The sequence below is a fragment of the Glandiceps talaboti genome, chromosome 2, assembly GCF_964340395.1.
Source record: "Glandiceps talaboti chromosome 2, keGlaTala1.1, whole genome shotgun sequence".
Lineage (NCBI taxonomy): Eukaryota > Metazoa > Hemichordata > Enteropneusta > Spengelidae > Glandiceps > Glandiceps talaboti.
Window position 1 is genome coordinate 26,612,511 of NC_135550.1, and position 22,664 is coordinate 26,635,174.

General features: G+C 36.4%; 1 protein-coding gene across 1 annotated transcript in view; it reads left to right on the forward strand.

Annotated features, from left to right (window-relative positions):
- Nucleotides 1–22,664, forward strand: part of LOC144448233 (serine/threonine-protein kinase D3-like) — a 46,329-nt gene that overhangs the window by 20,729 nt on the left and 2,936 nt on the right. Inside the window, exons 2-13 of the mRNA XM_078138396.1 lie at nt 5,958–6,096; nt 6,370–6,501; nt 7,420–7,559; nt 7,996–8,197; nt 10,720–10,797; nt 11,123–11,315; nt 11,862–11,985; nt 12,338–12,415; nt 13,295–13,622; nt 14,495–14,650; nt 16,824–16,936; nt 22,229–22,390. Coding sequence (XP_077994522.1) covers nt 5,958–6,096; nt 6,370–6,501; nt 7,420–7,559; nt 7,996–8,197; nt 10,720–10,797; nt 11,123–11,315; nt 11,862–11,985; nt 12,338–12,415; nt 13,295–13,622; nt 14,495–14,650; nt 16,824–16,936; nt 22,229–22,390 — 1,845 coding nt within the window. The remainder of the gene's footprint in view (nt 1–5,957; nt 6,097–6,369; nt 6,502–7,419; nt 7,560–7,995; nt 8,198–10,719; nt 10,798–11,122; nt 11,316–11,861; nt 11,986–12,337; nt 12,416–13,294; nt 13,623–14,494; nt 14,651–16,823; nt 16,937–22,228; nt 22,391–22,664) is intronic.

The window sequence follows — 22,664 nt, forward strand, 5'->3', positions numbered from 1 at the left end:
GTTCTTTCCTGGCTACCCAGATTTACATGTTAATAAATTTTACTACTACTACACCAGTGTTCTCCCCAGAATAGATTGCAAGGATGCTGACTAATTTGCATATTGATTAACATATAAATGACATGGTAATTTGCATATTGGTTTGCATAATGACCAGCATATACAATATGAATGCCTTCACTACTGGAACAAACTCTGACATCTTTATATTTTAACACATACACACATGGACATTAGGATCAGCCAGTTCTCTTCATGTGAAAGTATTATTATGATTTTGTCATTCAAAGATTACTAAAGCTCAAGGAACACTTTTGATGCATGGTAGAAACTTGTCAAGCAGGTGACCCACATGTAGGTGGCAAGGATGGAGTTAGCACCATACTTTCTCTGTAGTGGGGAGAACACTGCTACACAACAGCAATCATTTCCTTTGATACTTTGGTGATGCCTCTACAGTAAACATTAATTCAGAGATGGATAATCTCTCAGCAAGTAGAAGTCAGAGTGATGATGAGTGATGATCCCCCCTCTTCTAAAAAAAGGATGACATCTACATGTTCACTTTCTTGTAGTATGCAAACAATGCAGCCATACCCATTATCTATTCTAGCACAGTACATTTAGATTATATGAGGATATTAATCAAGTCATTCTTAAATATTAATAAAGTTTTAGGAACATTTTCTTCTCTTTTTAATATTTGAACAAAGAGAAAAATTGAAGATAGCACAGTGTTTTTGTGAAAGCAAATTTTGAATTTCATAATGATTCACATGTTCAGGAACTATGTGTTCCAATAGTATTGACACTGACAGTAGAATAAAAGAGCCAAAAGAGTCATGTGACTTCAAGCATAACTTTGTCCACCCAAAAATAAGTCCCAAAAGAGTCATGTGACGTCAAGCGTGACTTTGTCCACCAAAAAATAATCCCAATAGAGGCATTTGACTTCAAGCATGACTTTGTCCACCCAAAATAAGTCCCAAGAGTCATGTGAATTCAAGCATAACATCGTCCACCCTAAAATAAGGGCTAAAGGAGTCATGCGACTTCAAGCATGACTTTGTCCACCCAAAATGAAGTTCGAAAGGAGTCATGCGACTTTAAGCATGAATTTGTCCACCCAAAAATAATTCCCAAGAGTCATGTGACTTTAAGCGTAACTTTGTCCACCCAATAATAAGTCCCAAACAAGTCATGTGACTTTAAGCATGAATTTGTCCACCCAAAAATAAGTCCCAAACAAGTCATGTGACTTTAAGCATGAATTTGTCCACCCAAAAATAATTCCCAAGAGTCATGTGACTTTAAGCGTAACTTTGTCCACCCAAAAATAAGTCCCAAACAAGTCATGTGACTTTAAGCATGAATTTGTCCACCCAAGAATAATTCCCAAAAGTTTCATGTGACTTTAAGCATCACTTTGTCCACCCTAAAATGAAAAAAGTGGCAATGGTCTAATGAAGCAGTGATATGTAGCATGATGTCGTCCCAGCTTAAAATGAGAAAAATAGAGTGGTACAAGGAAATGTTCCATCTGTCAACATCATACTTTTATAGTCCTGTCGTTATTGGTGAATACACAGGAAACAGTGTTCCAGACTGATAAATGAAATACTATACTCTCCTATACTCTTATTGTAAATTATTCTGCTGAAAACCACAACTGGGTATCATATGACAATAAATTTGTTAAATGGTCGTAAGAACTTGATACCACCATGTCGTATATTGTAGTTGGATGAGCTTTAAGAGTGTCAATTCTTTTATCACTCTGTCATCTTCTATTTGATGGCAGCATGTACTTTCTATAACCTATTCTTTTATAGTAGCCAATCTTGTTTAATGGTAGTGATGACATTTTGAGTGTGATTTCATTACATCATCTTCTGTATTAGTAGGGCAGTGAGTCCTAGTTGCCATAACAACATCAGTATGTATGTTGCTGGCCTCAAAATGAGAACAAGCCATTATGATACCTAATGTGCCACACCCAGTATAGATGGATGATGACACATACATGTATACCATCCTATAGTCATCACTGCATCTGCACTCAACACAAGCACAATTGTATATATTGAATTGTTCTATGAGGTTTTGTTACAGGCCAAAATTATCCAGTCTTCTTGTCATATGACCAACAAAATTATTTATACTGCCATTATAAAAAAACAACCCTGCAATTGGTATGATCCTGGGGGCGGTACTATTGGCCAGCTGTGGTGGGGGTGTGCGCCCAATACTGCCAACCCCAGAATCCATTTTAGACCCATTTTGACCAAAAAACAATATCCCATTTTAGATCATTTTAGGATTTTAGAAGATGAAAGTTTAGACTGAAATATTTGTTCCATATTTAAGGAAATGGTGGATGGCAAAATGTAGTTACAAATGTAGTACACTTGTATTTTATCCCTCAGGAGGCAACATTTTGGGGGCAATTAATAGCACAGTTTTGATTTGGTAAAGGAAAATGGAGCAAATGTTAGACATCAGTATTGAAAATATTGGAGAGTGGACCCCATTTTAGACTCTTCAGCTCAAAAAAAACAAAACAGACCCCATTTTAGACCAAAGGGCAAGAAAGCACACTCCAAAGGGTGGCACATATATGTATAGTCTAATAAGGGGAGTAGGCCCCCTGAACAGGTAGAAAGAGAGTCACATTTTATAATGTCATTATTCGTTAAAATTAGCTATATGCAAATGAAGTTATAGTTGAGATTAATTGTCAAAAGGCCATGAGAGAGTGTGTGTATTCGGTATTGTGCATCAGTATGCATGGAAATACAATGTTGATACACTCCACTATCACTTTACATGGAAGAGTATTTGCCATTGTGTACAATACATACATTCTTGGGATAGATATTAAAGTTTTAGAAAATAACACATGTTGATTGTATAATTTATGGTATATAACATGATTAAGTGACTCTCAGGCCAGGAAGTATGTAAAATAAATGTGTAAAAACAAAATTGAAAGAACCATGGAATTTCAAGAATTATTACATGATGGAGGCAGATATTAAAACTTGTGGTGCAGTCTGATGTAAATGGGCGGCTGTTTAGATATGAAATTACTCTTGGATGAAGCACCATTTATCATACATCAAGTATCATTATCTAGTAATTGGCAGGTTTTCAAACATCATGTTCTTCTTCAGTAAAGTATAAATTCTGTATAATAAACAGAGAGAACTTTGGATACTATCTGTGTTCACAGTCCAAGTTATGGCTATCAATCATACATACACTGTATTCTATTTTCATTAGGTTTGTTCTCATCTCGCAGTATTGTTGATGATATTTTGTAGCTTCAGCTTCCAGGTAAATTAGAAAAAAGGCCAGGGCTGCTGATCAGTCGTCAACTTTTATTTTCTATCATTATAATTCAATTGATACATGTAATAAAAATACAACATCTTTTTGGCAATGTGCCATGTTTTATGAGGGCTATAGACTTTACTTTACTTAGACTCTCTCACAGTCCTCGGAACTTCGCTTTACTAAAATCGACGCTAAATGAATTATTTTGTATGTACCGATACCATCTACATAACGCACTCCATCGTACTCGAACAACCTTGTACTGTGCGCCCGCATCGACCACATAGAGATATATGTTCGTTGACGTGTGACTGCGATGCTCCGTGTTATCGCGAAGTCCGAGGCTTCGCGATAACACGGAGCGTCGCAGTCACACGTCAACGAATGGTTATCTCTGTCATGGTCGATGAGGGCGCACAGTACAAGGATATTCGAGTACGGTTAATAAGCTGGCATCGGTACATACAAAATAATTCGTTTAGCTTTAATTTTAGTAAAGCGAAGCTCCGAGGGCTGTAAGAGAGTCTATACTTTACTATACATTGTACCTGGATCTACCTCCTTTACAATGGAATCGTACAATATGTTACAAACTGTACATCCTACATAGTGCAAGTCTTCACACCATAGCAAAAACAAAGAGAGTACATCTATCCCAAAGATGGTACATCTATCCCAAAGATGGTAGATCTATCCCAAAGATGGTAGGAGTTGTAGGTGAATTATGAGAGCAAAAATCCACACATGACTCAGGATTCTAGGCTGGCAGAACCCATGAAAGTAGATGTGCCCTTTTGAAAAAAAAATAAGAATTAATATTCATAGTTTAGTCCTCAAGAACAAAGGGAATATAACAGTTTACTCTCACTCTGAACAATGAATACAGTCTTAAATGGAAGATGGGTATAATATTGGACTGTGTTGAAATATTTAGTTTATAGAAACATCCCATACTTCCTTCCTGCTATTTGTATAGTGTTTTCCCCCAACCATGTATTAGTTTCAAGGAAATATCCATTGTCAGGATTCATGTTGATGTACTCTCTGATTACATTCATAAAAAGGCAGTGATGTATTAAATAGACCATTTGAATTAAGTGCAGGCAAAAGTAATATAACATTTAAATTGAGTTTAAATGTTCATGCATGTTGTAACACATAATCTCACATTTTAAACTTGAAAATGAGTTATACCATTCAGATTTCTTGGTGCCTAGAATGTCTTGAGAATTAGGAGATGACAGTAGACTGTTTTCTTGAAATGTGTAGTGATAAACCAAATGTTAAAAACAGAGAGTGAGGAACAGCTGGTCTTTTTAGAATTCTTCATTTTGAATGGTAATATCACAGAACCCCCCCCCCCCCCCATACATTGATATGTGAGTGCAAGTACTATTATAACATTTGAGTGTTTGAAGTGGTCTCTGTAGTTGTGCTTTCATGAGCGTAGTGAGTAAAAGTGCAGCTGAAATCACCACAAGCATGCCCTACTGATATCTATAGTATTCCTGTGCCATGGGCTTCAGTTATTATTAGACATATTTATCCAGACAGCAAAATTTGTAAAAATGGTACTGTTAATGTTATTTCATGTATATGGACTGATTGAATGATGATTTGCATACTGGTATACAATAATGTTTTCAATATTACATGACAGTATAAATCACTATTAAGCATGTTGACATATTGACCTATGAAGTAATGACTGGCACATATGTAATACTAAACTTTAGTTTACTCATCTATTTAAAACAAATGTTGACTGCAGTGCTTGCACAATGAACACTTCCAGGTTTCACTTGTTGTTCCTCCTTTAAAATCACCATTTTGTAGTCCACACTGAGCATGCTCTGATGCAAAGGACTGTGGGATTATCTGTAGTTGTAGTATTTACAAGATAAGAAGGAGAGCCTTCCAACAACACAAAGGTCTTGATAACCAAGACATGTAGATTAGTTCCATTGTTGTGGTACCAACTATCTGATAATGATTGATTGGAAGAATCATCTTTCTGTATGGATCTTGTTAATAGTTGTGGTTATTGACAAGATGACAGATTGTTGGCAACAGTGATAGATTCATACTTGTCAATGGAAAAATACAATATTCCCATAATGCACCATTTTAACTTTGGGTGGGTTTGCAAGTTCTTGTTCAGCAGTTCTGAGCCTTTCTTTCCAGACCAATCAAAGTATCTGTTATTATCATCCAATCATGGGTATTATTAGACCTTGACTATATTCAAACCTTGTTCTTGCAATAATGAGGTAATGAAACTCTTCTAAAGCACTCAAAGTGAAAAGTTACCTTCCTGTACTAATTTTGTTCAGGATGACTTCTAGCCAAAATAAAGGATGTGTGTGTTTTGTTGTTCTTTTTTTTATCAGGAAAGCAAAACTAATCCTGTTTGTATGTTTCACTGTATGTACTCAGTGATAGTTTGTTTGCAATTGTCAACATGTAATCTGTAAACATATACATAATTATATCAGTAGAGGTATGTCAGTTGCAGTTAGGATAACATCAGAACAATTCTGAAATAAGGACAACTGCCAAAAATTTGTCCATTTTGTAAACGCTTCGTTATTAAATCATTTTCCTTTTCTTTTTTTACTTAGTATCCAGAAATTGGGTTTTACAGCATCGGAGAGAAGCTTTTGTTGTTTCGACATAATGCAAATTCCAGTAATGTGTTACAATTGGTAACCATGCCAAGTGATGTAACTGAAGGATGTCTCATTGAAGTGGTGCTTTCAGGTAAGATGAAGTGACAGAGAGTAGCCCTACAACTTATAGTCAAATGGCAAACGTACCCACAGATGTGTTTTTAAAAATCTTTACATTTCTAAATCTACTGACTTTTTCATAATTTCACATTGTCTTCAATTTATTGAAAAGAACCATCATCGTCATCAACCAGAAGTTGTTATATATTTTAATATTCATCAATTTATGCAGTGCTTTGATTTTATTTTACAAGTTGACAGTTACTCATACTGTTATTTCTTCTACTTTGTTTTGGTTTGCCAGCTTCAGTCAACATAGAAGATCAACATATCAGACCTCATTCTCTATTTGTACATTCCTACAAATCACCAACATTTTGTGATTTTTGTGGAGAAATGCTTTTTGGCCTCGTAAGGCAAGGTCTGAAGTGTGATGGTAAGTAACTGTTTGTCTCTGTTTGTTTGATTTAGACCTGTCAACAAGTAATAATAGAGATATAAATGAAAAGTGATAGCTGATGTTTGTGAACCAGCAATCATTTGTAAAAGTGTGATGCAATTGTGATATTCACCCAGCAATGATTTGCCAAGATATTCTGCAACTAAGTTATTCACCCAGCAATCATTTTCAAAGATTTGTTGTAACAGTGCTGTTCTCAAAAACATAACGACAAAATGTAGAACAGTGGCTATTTGTTGTTGACAATACAAATTGTTTTATGCCAGGGGATGTAACCCTATCTTATTCCTAGAATGTGTATCTTTCACACAATCACTTCACTGCTCTGCATTCTTGCCAATGCAATACATAGATGAGAAATGTAGACGAACAAGTTGACATATATAGAGACAGAGAATAAATGAAATGAATGAAAGAGAGAAAAACACAGGGATGGAATAAGAAAAAATGTTAACATTAGATGTCTGTAACAAATCCTAATGTCCCATAAATTAGATATTGCCCTGAAAGTTTGATTAATTCTCATAATACCTGAGAAATGGAATTTTTTTACTTAAGCACATCATGAAACTTTTGAGAAGTTGATTTTTGAAGACATAAACCTTTCCTCTTGGAGTGAATTTTGTACTGCTCATCATTCAGTATGGTAGGGTACAAATTAGCTATTGAAAACAAAGAATCCAAATAGTGGTTAGTAAGTTATAAGTGTTAGAGTTAGAATGGCACTTAAATTGCACAGAACCACCTGTTGCTTAACACAATTTGATGATCAAAACTGCAGCTTTTCATGAAATTCAATTTGAACAAAGAAAGTCCACCTTACCTTCTATACCTCCTACCTCCTACCTAATTTACAAGTAGTGATATGATATTTGACATTTATTGTTTGTTTAGGCTGTGGTGGCAACTTCCATAAAAGATGTGCATACAAGATCCCCAACAACTGCAGTTTTGCCAGAAGACGGAGATCGTCAACATCATTTACCTCGAGTACTTTGCCCTGGCCTTGTGATGGTAGCCATGTATTTGAAGATGTAAGTAGAAATACTCAAATCAAAACTGAGCATCTGTTCACCCTATTTATTAATCACCTGGCCTTGTGATGGTAGCCATGTTTCTGAAGTAATGGAAATATTCAAATGAAACTAAGCAGCTGGTCAGCTATGCTAATCTCCTTTGATCATTACAACACTGAGCATTCAATATTTCAGATATTAGAACGTAAAATTCTCAAGTACTTAAATTTCATATCATGAACCTTTTGAAATGAAAAAATTATTTAACAATGCAATTGTATAGTCTGATTCCAAGTTGACTCGAGGTCATAAGTTTAATTTTGAATGTCAAAAAGTGAACTGTAGGTGTGGTCTCCATGATTATCTCGGCATTGACTCATAGACCTTGAGAGGCCTCTTTTGAAAATTAATTGTAGAGATGATGATTCTCATTCTTCTATCTCTGCCTTGCAAGAATCACATTAAGTCTGATAGCCTATCACGTGATAAGAGATCAACATCATGGAGTGGTCGACCCATCTGGGTAGAGAAAGCTGTTGCCAGTCGCATCAAAGTCCCTCACACCTTTGCAATTCATTCATACACCAAGCCAACCATATGTCAGCTTTGTAAGAAGCTTCTGAGGGGCATTTTTCGGCAAGGCTTGCAGTGTAAAGGTTAGTTTTTTCAAATCTTCAATGATGGTTATTTTTGTGCCTATTTGGTGAACACTATTTTGTTATCTCATTGGTGAATTTTCAGTGTGTCATATATAGCAGTATGTGTTGCCATGGGAATTTGTCTGTGATGTGTGAATGTATTTGTTTTTATTTGGATTATATTGTGTGAATTCACTTTGAAAGGAATTACAGTACTACAGTGATGTGATAGAAAGCTTGCAACATATCCCTGTCACGTAATCCCAAGCCTGAAAAGATTAACTCTTGAGAATCATATGGACATTTCTTTGTGTGTGTGTACATACATATATGTGTGGGTGTGTCTGTAAAAAAAAAGCAGGGAGCAACTTGCAGCAAATTTCTTTTTCAAGAAATAGATATAATGCACAAAATAATTGAATTTGGGATAATGGATTTTGTCATAAGTCAACAATGTTAGTCCTGTGTCCAAGGTTTTCCAGTATGGCTACTACCCTAAAGTATTTTTGATTTTTAGCACAACTGAACTAATGAAGTTCAGTAGTGCTGCAGGCATGGTATGGTGTCTGTCCATCTGTCTGTCTGTCTGTGTGTGTGTGTATGTGTGTGTGGGTGGGTGACTTAGACTCAAAAATCACCCAACCGATTGCCTTGGTATTTGGTGGGAACATTACTTGTGATATCTAGTAAAGAAATTAATCAAAGCAAAAGTATTGCATCGCAGGTGTGTGATTTGGGTCAAAAAATCTAATTTTTCGTAAAAAAACGTAAACTGAAAATCTACAGAGCAGATCAGTCTGAAATTTGGCGGGATTGTTCTTAGGGGTGTTTAGATTAAAGAAATGTTTATGACATGATCCCAGGAATGATATGCAAATTGGGCTAAAAATGTGTCTTTTTTGTCGAAACTACTGAGGAGATTGAGCTGAAATTTGGTGGGACAGAATTGTTTATGACATGGTGATCATGGTGATATGCAAATTAGGTCTAAAAATGTGTCTTTTTGTCAAATATCTATAATTCCAAAATTACTGTGCAGATTGGGCTGAAATTGAATTAGGATGCATCTTGGGATATGTAGATGGAGGTGTATTCACAACATGATGATCCCATTGGGATCAAAAACTTATATCTTGAAAAGTACACTGTGGTGAATGGGACTGAAACTTTGTGGGGAAGTTTCTGGAGGTGTTATTCTGCAGTTATTATTCAAAACATTTGACACAATTGGCCCTAGCAACCATGACCACACCCTTAGCGACAGTGAAATGATGCATATTACAAAGATAACAGGGATGGGTAGGTAAGTGAATAAAGATTCCAAAAATATATGCAAATATGTTTTTCAACAAGATCACGCCCATAGCAACAGGTAAATACAGTTGTGCTACAGTGCCATTGGCACTAATTTTTTTTTACTACTCTCTGTTTTGGGTGACATTTATGTCTGTACATGTACTATCATTTTATCTTCTTCCCCTCAACATTCCTGTCATAGCAAGTTCATGAGTTGTATTAAGTACCCACCCTGTCTATACACATAATGAACTTGATTTTACAAATGTGTTGTATAACTGATATTACTGTGTCGTCATCATGCATTGCTGTAGTCAGCATCAGCATCATTTGGCACTGGGCACTGTCAGTGAAAATAAAATGCCAAAGCCCCTGAGGTACAAGTGCTTGGGATTCTGATATGTATATTATAGGGAATTCTGTAGTTAGGAAGTTAGGACAAAAGTGGCAGGCATACAGTATTTTGAATACAACCATTCTCAGTTCCTCTATCACTATAGAGGGACTGTGAACCAATGTCTTAAGAAAATGAGTTATTACTTGTGTAAGTATAAAGAAACTGAGATTAGACAATCATTCAATTTGACTTAATTGCTATATACAGCCATTTTCAATAACTGTTAGGTAAGACTACATACAGATTGTGGCTAGAATGTGTCTTTTTGGTCAAAATTCTTTAATTCCAAAACTGCTGAGCAGATTGGGCTGAAATTTGACTGGAATGTTCCTAGGCGTGTTTAGATTAGATTTGTTCATGACATGGTGAGCCCATCAGTGGTATGCACATTATGGCTAAAAATGTCTTTTTGGTTAAAATCTATCATTTCAAAACTACTGAGCAGATTGGGCTGAAATTTAATGGGGTGCATCTGGGTGTGTGTAGATGTGATATGCAAATTGGGGCTAAAAATTGTCTTTTTGGTCAAAAGTCTATCATTTCAAAACTACTTGCAAATTTAGGTTGGTGTGGGAAACTAGACCATACCACTTGACTTGATCAAATCAGAGATCTTGCTGTCCCCTCCAAGATCTATGCTCCAATCCAATCACTGAGGAATGTAAGAAATTATTGTGGTGTAGTTCTTGATAATGCAATGGAAGACATATAGGCCAATGTGTTTTGGATGTGTCAGTTATTGTGATATTATAGCAAATTTGATTTATTTATTGACTTAGTGTAAAAATCATGGTCATCTGTATACAATATTTGGGTTCCTGACAATTGTCTTTGTTATTGATTGCAGACTGTAAGTTCAACTGTCACAAGAAGTGTGCTGACAGAGTTGCCAAGGATTGCTTAGGAGAGGCTCCATTGCAAGAAGGTAAGGAGAAACATCAACTGATAACTTGCCTACTGTTTTCACATCACAATATCTTTATGTATAGTGTAGTCAGTGTGGTATCCAACAGGTTCATTTACACAGTGAAGGTAGCTACTATGGTAACCCACTGATTCATTTACAGTGAGATTTGTGTAGATCAAGTTTAACTGTCACAAGAAGTGCGCTGACAGAGTTGCCAGAGAACTTACATTAGACTGATGTTTTTGTTTAGGTCAAGTCACAGAGAACTTAATATGTGAGACTGACTTGTTTTGTTTAGGTCAAGTCACAGAGAACGTAGCTGAGGTTGACTTGTTTTGTTTAGATCAAATCACAGAGAATTTACCTGAGGCTGACACTACAGACCCATTGGATGAGAGTGATGAGAATGAGAATGAGAATGATATTGAGTTGAATCGTCCACATGGTATGCTAGATAATGGCGGTGAGGGCTCTAGTCTCGAAGCAGAGCCAGGACCAGAAGACGACCAAGAATCACCACGTGTCAACCAATTAAGGTAATTATAAGATTAATAGACATTGAAGAAAAAATGTATGTAATTATTAATTTAAACTTCCATTACAAGTATGCATTAATTACAAGGACAGGGTTGACTCTGTGTGTGTATTTGTGAATGGATATGTTGGTGTGTAAATGGGGGTATGACTGCATATGTGTTTGTGGGCGTGTGTGCAAATGGGTAACCGGTGTGTTGGTACATGTCTGTGAATGTGTGGGTGCCTGTGTGCTTGTGTTTGGGTATGTGCAGAGTGTGGATAGATGTGTGTGTATGTTTTGTATGTGTGTGTGTATGTTGAAGTTAGTGGATGAAAGATGATGTATTACCTAAGTACATGCACATGCACATGCAGACAATAAGATCATGCAAGGTCATTTTATTTTCTACTAATGAGCTCACACTTTGTAAAGTCCTTATACAAGACAGTGAGTTTCATAACTTGAGTACAGTTGATTTTATAACCAGTTTATTCTAATCATGTGACTAGTACTAGTAGTTTACAATCCAACATAACACCATGTACCACTGGTTTCTCATTTTCAGCCCAACAACAAGTAACCAAATACCATTAATGCGCATTGTACAGTCGGTGAAACACACCAAGAGGCGCGGTTCACAGGTCATAAAAGAAGGCTGGCTTGTGCACTACACAAACAAGGATAATATGGTGAGTTCTTGTGACATTCATGTTGTCTGTAATTCCTACTCCAGAATAGTTTGTACATGATGTAGATACATCAATTCACTTTATACATTTACTCCAAGTGTAGATACATCAAATCACTTTCCATGGAGACACCGTATTCAAAAATTAGTTCACATTTTATAATGTACACAGGATGCCAGAAAGTATATATTTAGTAATGATTGAAGCAATGTATTTTTCAATAAGCCAGGATGTGGAGGTCGTGTTACCTAGCAATAATATGCAAATGAATGTTCTTAGAAACATGTTGTCACAATAGTAACTATCTCTGGAAGTGTGAATTTATGTATGAGTGCATTTATTTTGTCTACAGCGCAAAAGACACTACTGGAGACTGGACACAAAATGCCTGACACTGTTCCAGAGTGACACAGGAACCAAATACTATAAGGTGAGATACAAGTAATACAGACTTTATGCTTATGTAGCCAGTGATGCTCACTAACTGTATTCAGAGTTTAGAGAGTTGGTACACTGCACTTTCGCATGTGGAATATTTGTTTCATTGCATATGGAAAACTTTGTTCATTGCATATGGAAAATTGAATACTTGTTATGGAAAACTCTGTTCATTGCATATGGAAAAATTTGGTTTATTGCATATGGAAAACTATTGGTACCTTGCATATGGAAAACTTGTTTCATTGCATATGGAAAACTGAATATGTAATCCAGTCCACTGATGATGAAATTTAAATTTTGTAGGTAAGCTGCACAAAGCTTGAATTTCATCAAAATACTGTTGAAATGAGTTGATGATGCAAATGTTGTGCTGCCTTTCATTCAGTTTTCATTAGTTACTACACAAAAATGGGATGGTAGTGCAAATTTCACTGCCTTTCTTTCAGTGTTCATCAGCTAATATATAAAAATGAATTGATGATCATGTAAATTTTGCTGCCTTTCTTTCAGTTTTCTTCAACTGGTAAACAGAAATGACTTGATGGTGCAAATTTTGTTGCCATACATTCAATTTTCATAGAAATTGTTAAAAGAGATTTCATTATGTTTGAGAAATCTAAAGTTTTCACTACTACTAGAAGAAATAAATCAATGATATAATTTGTGTTGCTGAACCCTGGATGTTTCTCATATTAATCCTTATATTCTCACAATATAAATTTTAATTTTCATGGATGGATATATGTGAGCTCATACTATAGATTTTTAGAGCCCAAATTGGAGTCAGGATTATAAAATTTATAGCAAATGTCATAGCTTCCCTTCTGCCTCATTTTAATGCATGTATTTCTTATTTCGTTGATTTTAGGAAATTCCTTTGGCTGAAATTTTGACAATTGAACCAGCTGGTGGTGATGAAAAAATGCCAGAAGTCTCAATGGCACCACACTGCTTTTCGGTCATAACAGCCAAGGTAATCTATCATGTAGGTGAGAGAGCCGTGCATAAACAGACAAGTCGTGATTCAGAAACAGAAGAAACTGAAGAGCCAGATAGGGGAGTAGGTGTACACCTTGCCAAAGGCTGGGAAAAGGCCGTTCGGGCAGCACTGATGCCAGTAACAGTTACTCCTCAGCCAAGTGAAGCTACTGGTGCAACCAAAACCTCTGCCAGTGGCAGTTCCCATTCAGGACACAGTGAGTATGATGCTAAGAACACATAACATCTTTGCAAAGAGATTTTTCAAACTATATATTTAAAAAATCAAGTGTGCATGAAAATGTAAGGACAAAGATGAATTGTTCTTCAGTATGTAAGTCAGTGTTCCAGTCAAGTATTAAATGATAAATAATCTATTCAGTCAATCACACAACATTATACAATGTATAGTCAAGTGCAACTGTTACTATTAAATTCAAAATACATCAACTCGTACTATAGTATATCAACATATCAACTGGTAAACACATTAATATTGAAAGTCTACCCTGACAAACAAAATGATAAAAACATTGGATCAACTCACATTTGAGGCACTCGCTGTTGTTTTTGTATTAGTTAACTTGTTGTCTTTACCTATATGTATTTGTGTGAAGTCTTCTTTTAGCTGCAAACAAGCAAGCATGTCAGTGTTTTTTCACCATTTGTGCATGGTTGTATGTATACTTCCTGTTTGTAAGATCAAAGGCTACTCTGTCAACTCCCAAATGCACCTATCTTTTCACTGTCATAGCAGAATTTCCTATCTTTCCCTCAAGAGGGTTGCACCTCCTCTGCTAAATGTCATAATTGGTTGGTTTTTCATACATGTCTTTTGATGTGAAGATGTCAAATGCTGTTCATGATACTGCTCAACGTTCATCAAAACAATGGCAGTACTAGGCATTCTGTTCATGCTTTGGCAATGACATCCAGCTACAATCTTACATTCCTAAAACTTGCTCTTTGTGATACTGAATGTATCATTCAAATTGCTGAAATGCTGTGCTTTCTTCATTATATCTGCGGTTCATGGCTGATCATTTCCTAATTTATCGGACAAAAGAAGTGATCATCAGACTGTCAACAGGTGCTGAGATGAGGGCAGCAGAGGCCGACAAGGCTGAGGAACGAGCTGCTGAAGCTCAGAAGTTCAAAGTGGAAAAGCATGAAGATATTAGTCAGTTGTACCAAATATTTCCTGATGAGATTTTGGGATCTGGTCAGTTTGGTATTGTGTATGGAGGTGAGTAACATTGTAGATAAAATATCATCAATTTTGCTAATGATGTATGTTGTAACCATTGTGATGTTGTTATAGTGACAATGTTCTTGTAACATGTTTCTCGTCGCTATGGAGATTGCATGTCAATCGTTATCTATTCACTTGTAATTATTTTGTTCTCAAACAATTTTAGTCAAAAGATCAATCTTGCAACGTTTTGAAAGTAAGACGTACAAAGATCATGAAAGCATACCAAAAAGCAATGGACAAGACACATATTCAAAATGTTGTAATACAAAGAAAGAGAAGAATACAGCAAAGCAGTAACGAGAAACAAAAACACAGAAAGGGAAATAGATTGCAGTGGATGGTGTTTGTTGAACATGTGTTATAACTAGAAAATAGCTTATTGTGTAAATTCCTAGATTGTTTTGTAGCATTCTGTTTTGTCAGTTATATTCAGTCGCAGGTCTGTTAGGAGACCCCTGCATTGTACATGAATAGGTTGACTTAATTAGGTTTGTTACGGGGCCCCTGCATTGTACAGGAATAGGTTGAATTCATTAGGTCTGTTAGGAGACCCCTGCATTGTACAGAAATAGGGTGCATTCATTAGGTCTGTTAGGGACCCCTGCATTGTGCATGAATAGGGTAAATTCATTAGGTCTGTTAGGAGACCCCTGCACTGTACAGGAATAGGTTGAATTCATTAGGTCTGTTAGGGACCCCTGCATTGTACATGAACAGGGTGACTTCATTAGGTCTGTTAGGGCCCCCTGCATTGTACAGGAATAGGTTGAATTCATTACGTCTGTTAAGAGACCCCTGCACTGTACAGGAATAGGGTGCATTCATTAGGTCTGTTGGGGACCCCTGCATTGTACAGGAATAGGTTGAATTCATTAGGTCTGTTAGGGACCCCTGCATTGTACAGGAATAGGGTGAATTCATTAGGTCTGTTAGGGACCCCTGCATTGTACAGGAATAGGTTGACTTAATTAGGTCTGTTAGGGGGCCCCTGCATTGTACAGGAATAGGGTAAATTCATTAGGTCTGTTAGGGCCCCTGCATTGTACATGAATAGGGTGACTTCATTAGGTCTGTTTTGGGCCCCTGCATTGTACAGGAATAGGGTAAATTCATTAGGTCTGTTAGGGCCCCTGCATTGTACATGAATAGGTTGACTTCATTAGGTCTGTTTTGGGCCCCTGCATTGTACAAGGAGAGATTACTCTAAAGTGTTGTTTTGTCTCATCATGACTCAAACATTCATGATTGCCCAATAACATCCAATTGATGGTCTTGTCTCATCTTGACTTGGACATTGCCCAATAACATCCAATTGATGGTCTTGTCTCATCTTGACTTGGACATTGCCCAATAACATCCAATTGATGGTCTTGTCTCATCTTGACTTGGACATTGCCCAATAACATCCAATTGATGGTCTTGTCTCATCTTGACTTGGACATTGCCCAATAACATCCAATTGATGGTCTTGTCTCATCTTGACTTGGACATTGCCCAATAACATCCAATTGATGGTCTTGTCTCATCTTGACTTGGACATTGCCCAATAACATCCAATTGATGGGTCTTGTCTCATCTTGACTTGGACATTGCCCAATAACATCCAATTGATGTCTTGTCTCATCTTGACTTGGACATTGCCCAATAACATCCAATTGATGGTCTTGTCTCATCTTGACTTGGACATTGCCCAATAACATCCAATTGATGTCTTGTCTCATCTTGACTTGGACATTGCCCAATAACATCCAATTGATGGTCTTGTCTCATCTTGACTTGGACATTGCCCAATAACATCCAATTGATGGGTCTTGTCTCATCTTGACTTGGACATTGCCCAATAACATCCAATTGATGATCTTGTCTCATCTTGACTTGGACATTGCCCAATAACATCCAATTGATGGTCTTGTCTCATCTTGACTTCATGGACATTGCCCAATAACATCCAATTGATTTCTTCTTTGTTTCAACATTTGTTAATCAGTGTGCTGTTGTGATGCTTGTGTTACTATGGAAACTGATTTTGTACTCAATCATTACAAAAGAATTGTGGTAGTAGTAGAAAAATGATAACTGTATACCTAGATTGACAGATGTAGGTATATGTATTTATACTGTTGTTGACACTGTTATTGAATTACTTTATTGTGTTTATTGACAGGTGTCCACCGTCAGACATCAAGATCTGTTGCAATCAAAGTCATTGACAAGACAAGATTTCCTAATAATACCAAGCATCAAGACCAGGTCATCAATGAGGTAGCCATACTACATGTGAGTACTTCTTATGTTAAGTACTCACAAATGTTTTGAAAAATGCTTGCAACGTTAAGAAAAGCCGAACTGAAGATAAGATGTAAAAACTAGTGTTAAGTATGATTCAAATAAGTTAATGATAATATTAATAATGTTGGTTTTAGTATAGTGCTAAAGTGCTTTGAAATTACAATTATTACTCCTGGCGTGGACCTATACAGAACAACTGCCCTTCATGCTTCCTGAACACCCGGAGCATACAACCCTGGTCCCATTGGAGCTGTTGTAAGCACATAGGATTAAAATATTCACATTGCAATCGCTGTCCTACCAGGTCCCAATTATACAATTTGGTTGACCAGGGCACAATTGTAGTTCAAATCTTGCCCAAAGACTTTAAAGTTTAGCCATTCAGAAACAAAAGGCAGCAACAGTGCCTGAATCTGCAATGTGCAGATTCTAAGCCAGTCACTCTAATCCTTTGACCAATATCACTCTGCAAATTCTGAATAGAATCAAACAAAATACTATCAAAAAACCCAATAACTTTAGAAAGTCCATTAACCACATAATGTTCATTTTTTGCATCTTCTAGAGTGACTTTTGTAAAAATGTACTCAAATAATTCCCAGACACGCTCACCAGTCCCACCTACAGATTTGGTAATCTTACTCAACTTTTGACTCAACATGGACCCAAGAGCCATTGTATTGTACAGTGTATTCTTAGTAGTATCATATAGAGGTTACTATAGCACAGTAGTTATGGTCACAGTTGACTAATCACTTTTATTTTCCCATCCATTATCAAAGCTCTTGGAGAACAACTTACCAAACAAGCATTTGAAATTAAAAATTACCCTGGAATCCATCTTGAAAGTTTGATGATAATAAACATTTAATGGCTTGGTAGACTGTATACATAGTGCACTTGTTAGTCTCATGACAATGTAGTTGCACAATGCAAGATTCAGACATTATCACATAGCTTTGTATATTTTGTATTTGCGCTTTGAATTCCTGGACGTAGGTATATGATAAATCAGTTATTACCTGATATCACCTCTTCATTAGTCAAGGGGGTGGGGTGAGGGTGGGTGGGGGTGTTATACAATCATTCATTAGTAACACAATGTTTACCAATTCAACATTCATGTGTTTTAATATTACCAATTCACTATTCATGCCTGGTATACCTTCCCCTGATATCACCATTCATGTTATTTCTGCAATATGACTTTGTCTTGCGACTGGATCATGATGCAGAAAATGGCACTCCTGGTGATACTGCAAATGAATAGCTGGTATCAGGTCATATTGGTATTAAAGGCAGATGTCCACTATATAAAGAGGATTATGGGTAATGTATGCATATGCGGGAAATTCAAACTGCTGTAAGGAGCACTGACTTTGCCCTCATGTCTTCATCCCATTTTGCACTGAAAAAGTTTCACATGGCTCTCATATTTCATATATGCTGTTTGTAAATATATAGTGATGCAACATGAGTAGAAATAACTGACTTTAACTAAGTTTGGTAGCCAATATAGCAGGTTTACCATCAAACTGACGCAAAATTTGTTTCAAATTTGTCTAGTAAAAACCGTTGGCCAGTTGTCAATTAGGCTTACAAGTTACACAAAGCATGATAAGACACTGTGAATGGTGCAAATAAACAATGTGTGAAATGCCAAATACCGAATGCAAACAATACAAGCGAACAAAAGAGTCTGTGTGCACTCTATTAGCCCGATATTTTGCCTAAAATCAAGCTCATGTGTGCGAACGGTACGTAAAAATGATACATTATTACTGAAATAGAATGACATAAAATGAAACCAAAATGTTTCTCAGTTTGATCGATGTACGTTCTGGGTTGCTGCACTCCTTAGTAAAATCACAATTTCATACAACTTTTTGTGTGCACGACAAGTGTTTTCTGTCAAGTAGTTGTGTCGTTGATGTACCTATACCTAGTAGGCAGTGATGTAGATAATAGCCGGTTACGTACTGGTCACAACGCCCAGCTATAACTTATAAGTATAACCACAACAGTTTAGTTGTGGGACCGGCTTAGGAAAGTACTAAAACCTGACGATCATTGAAAAAAATTTCTAAGGTCAGAAAATTAAACATGAGTTGCCCAGAAGTACTAATAGCAAGTAAGATACCCAAAGTGTAAAAAAAAATTAAAAAATTCTGACGATTACGCGGTAAAACAAGACTGGCCACGCGATCGCTAGCGAAAGCCTTCGAACTAGTTTCATAGGGACCGGAAGTTGAAGAAAGCGCGAAGCGAAGTGTGAGGTCAATGTGACGTCTCATGATGTATGATGCAACGACACGACACTTACGTAGAGTAGAATTAAATGTATTCTAAACTTCAGTGGAAAGAATTTTGTCGATCGGACACTGACTATTTTCAAATTCTTAAAACATCTGAGAAAAATGAAGAGAGGAAGCAAAATGTAGCACTGCCAGACAAGCTAGTAACATACAGAACATGTACAGGAGGCGAAGCACACCTTGTGGTGCAAACTGGACAAAGATCGTGCGTCACATATAAGGCATCAGATGTAATACATGTAGCTAACCAAATATTCTTGGAATGCAGCCTTTCTTGTAACAAGTATTGGAAATTGTCAGAAACCTGAGGATTTTTATGACTGAATATGTTTCGATCAAGAATTCCCATACTTTCAGTTAAATTTTCTGATGACCCCGGAGTAAGACATTTTTGAAACATTTAGTGCGACATTTGATACTGATAAACGAGTGATATAATTCATAAACAAATCTAACGTTGGCAACTCTTTTATTTCTGTAATGATCCTCAAATTTCAAGGACAACTGTCTATGTTGTACACATAGATCATACATCACTGCCTAGTCTAGTTCCTATACCTGTCGACTGTTCTCTACGATCTCTAGCTCTGTGTATGTTGTGGAGATGAACGTAATGCGAACTAACAAGACTACAAGTACAATCATGGAGGCATCATAAATATTTGTTTCATTCAAATTTGAAAGTTGAGAAATCGTATTAAATTCTTTCCATATTTCTCAAAAATCGTTTCCATATGTTTTTGGCACTATCCAGCAATAATCCTCGTCATGTAAATGACATCGACTGACATCGTAGTCAAACATACGCACAGAGACAGAGCGGAGACCAAACAAGAGTCCGTAGTCACCCCATCACGACTATGCATTTTAGCGTTTGTTTTGAAATAGCTGGGGTCGTACTCCTACACATCGGGATAACTTGGAGAAGCACATGTTTGTGATTTTATTGACTGTTTTCTGAGATGGGACATTGGGTTTGGAAATACAAGTTTAATCAATCATAAAACAGCCATGACAGATACTTTCAAAGAATTAGAACACGGAAGGAAAATAACGGGAACATCAACAACATTTCTACCAAAGTCGAGATCGCACGTAGCTAGCTACCTAGTGTACAGTAAGTATGGAAGTGTAAAGCTTAGTCCGCTCTGGCCTGTGCGATACTTGTGAAGTTAATTTTGAAGGTTTCCCGATTATGTTGTCAAAACACGACCTACATGTAATCTGTAATCTGTAAAAAAAATTCTCATCTATCTAACGATTTTGGTGTGGTAATGATCGACCAAATGCCGATGGTGTGCAACTGTAATCTAGTACCTTGTACAAATGATACAAGTAAGTAAGTTAGTTCGTACCCAAGAATATCAGTTTACAATTTGAATTATACAAATTGTCACTGTGTAATAGTGTTTGGATCGTGTTAGAACAGGTCCCTCAAAATATAATTTTTCAGGTTATAATTTTTATGTATACGTTTATAGAAATATGTGTTTCATCCAGACTGGGTGTCTGGCCGTACGTACGCACCGGAAAAAAACGTAGCAGAAACACTGCCACTTGAAAAAAATATAACAAGCAAGGGACTCTTCGGATTAGGCAAGAACTACATGTAACCAATATGTGTGAACAGCCACTAATATGTTGATAAACTACCTGGGTCGGATTTACCAAATGCTCCTCCCAGATAAACAAATGTATTCCGTTGCACATGCGCAAACCTACTTCTGTAGCGTGGGCACATAGCCTGGTTGCACCTTGGGCTTTAAAGCATTATGTTGTCTCTTATGGGATACTATATAAATCCTATATTTGATTTCATATGTACATTGAAGCTCATACATGGGATATCAAATTCAGAAAGTACAGTTGATCTCAATGCAACTTTAAAGCTCATACATGGGATATCAAATTCAGAAAGTATAGTTGAACTCAACACAACTTTAAAGCTCATACATGGGATATCAAATTCAGAAAGTACAACTCAGCACAACTCAGTGTAGTGTATGATTTCTACAATAGTGACAGTGTTAGTGGTCGATCCTAACGATAGACACACTGTATTGTAAACAGTGAATCAAACAACAAGAGTTAGTGGTATTGTGTATATAGTCTGTAAGGTACACATTCATGCCATGCGATCAGCTAATCAATCGTGTCTTGGTTTAGAAGATTAATAGGGTTGAACAACACAACATATCTTACAGTCTATATTGTGCATAGAACAACCTGTTAATCTCAGTGCAACAGCACAACATAGCTGTTTTTGTAGGTTTTTGAAACTTCTAAATGTATTTATGACCTTTCTATGTACAGTATCATATAATATTACATATCTACAACAGATTACTTGCACCGCTGTGTGTACATACTAGTGGTATTTGCACTGCAGTGCAATATCGAAAACATTATTGCAAATTTTTCTTTTAAAATAATACCTGTTGTAATATTTTCTGTTTGTATTTGTCTGTTATATAAAAATTATGCTGTCTTGTGGTATATTTTTGTTCTTCTCTGGACCATGGGTCTGTAATAAAGTTTTGAATAATAATAATAAAAATAATAATAAATACCCCAAGTACACCACGCTTATACTCACATGACAAGGGGTACTGTCACATGACCAAACCAGCTACTGTCACCCTCCTTATTTCCATTCTTACTGTTTACAGTATCATTAATTTAGGCACGTTGTCATTCTTTCAAGAACAAATTTCATTACTCAGGCAATAACCAGCTTTTATTCTAGTGTAAACTTCAGGAAAATTGTGAAAAGATATTGCTCAGTTTGTCTTATTAAGTTCTTAATTCCTTCCTCTCCCTTTGACTGGCTAGTCCTACAATAACTACCCAGCTAGAAAGCTCTGTGACGTGTCCTTTCTCTTTGTTTGGAATGTTTGATAACTTTAATTGTAGTTATTCATGAAAATAAATTGTTTGACATTTTACTGTGTTTATTTTTCTGTAGAATGTACGTCATCAAGGCGTAGTTAACCTGGAGAAGATGTTTGAAACTCCAGAGAGAGTGTTTGTAGTGATGGGCAAATTACGAGGGGATATGTTAGAGATGATTTTATCAAGTCAGAAAGGAAGACTCACAGAAAGAGTGACAAGATTTCTTATACACCAGGTATTCATTTTTGTCTCTAGTATTTTTTGTGAAAATGAATATGTACTGTGTGATTAATTACCCTCCATGTACATAACATTGCATTTAGAGGGTCAACAAATGTGTCTGTCTGCAGCCACTGTCTGTGTATGCGTTTGCTGCCATTTCACAGTCAAATTGAGACCACTTTTCATTCAAACTTGGTGTAAAGTTGTCACTTTGCATGTCATTTCTTTGTGACCTAATGAAATTTTGCTAAAGGGTGACCACAGTTTGTGCACAATCTTTTAATTTA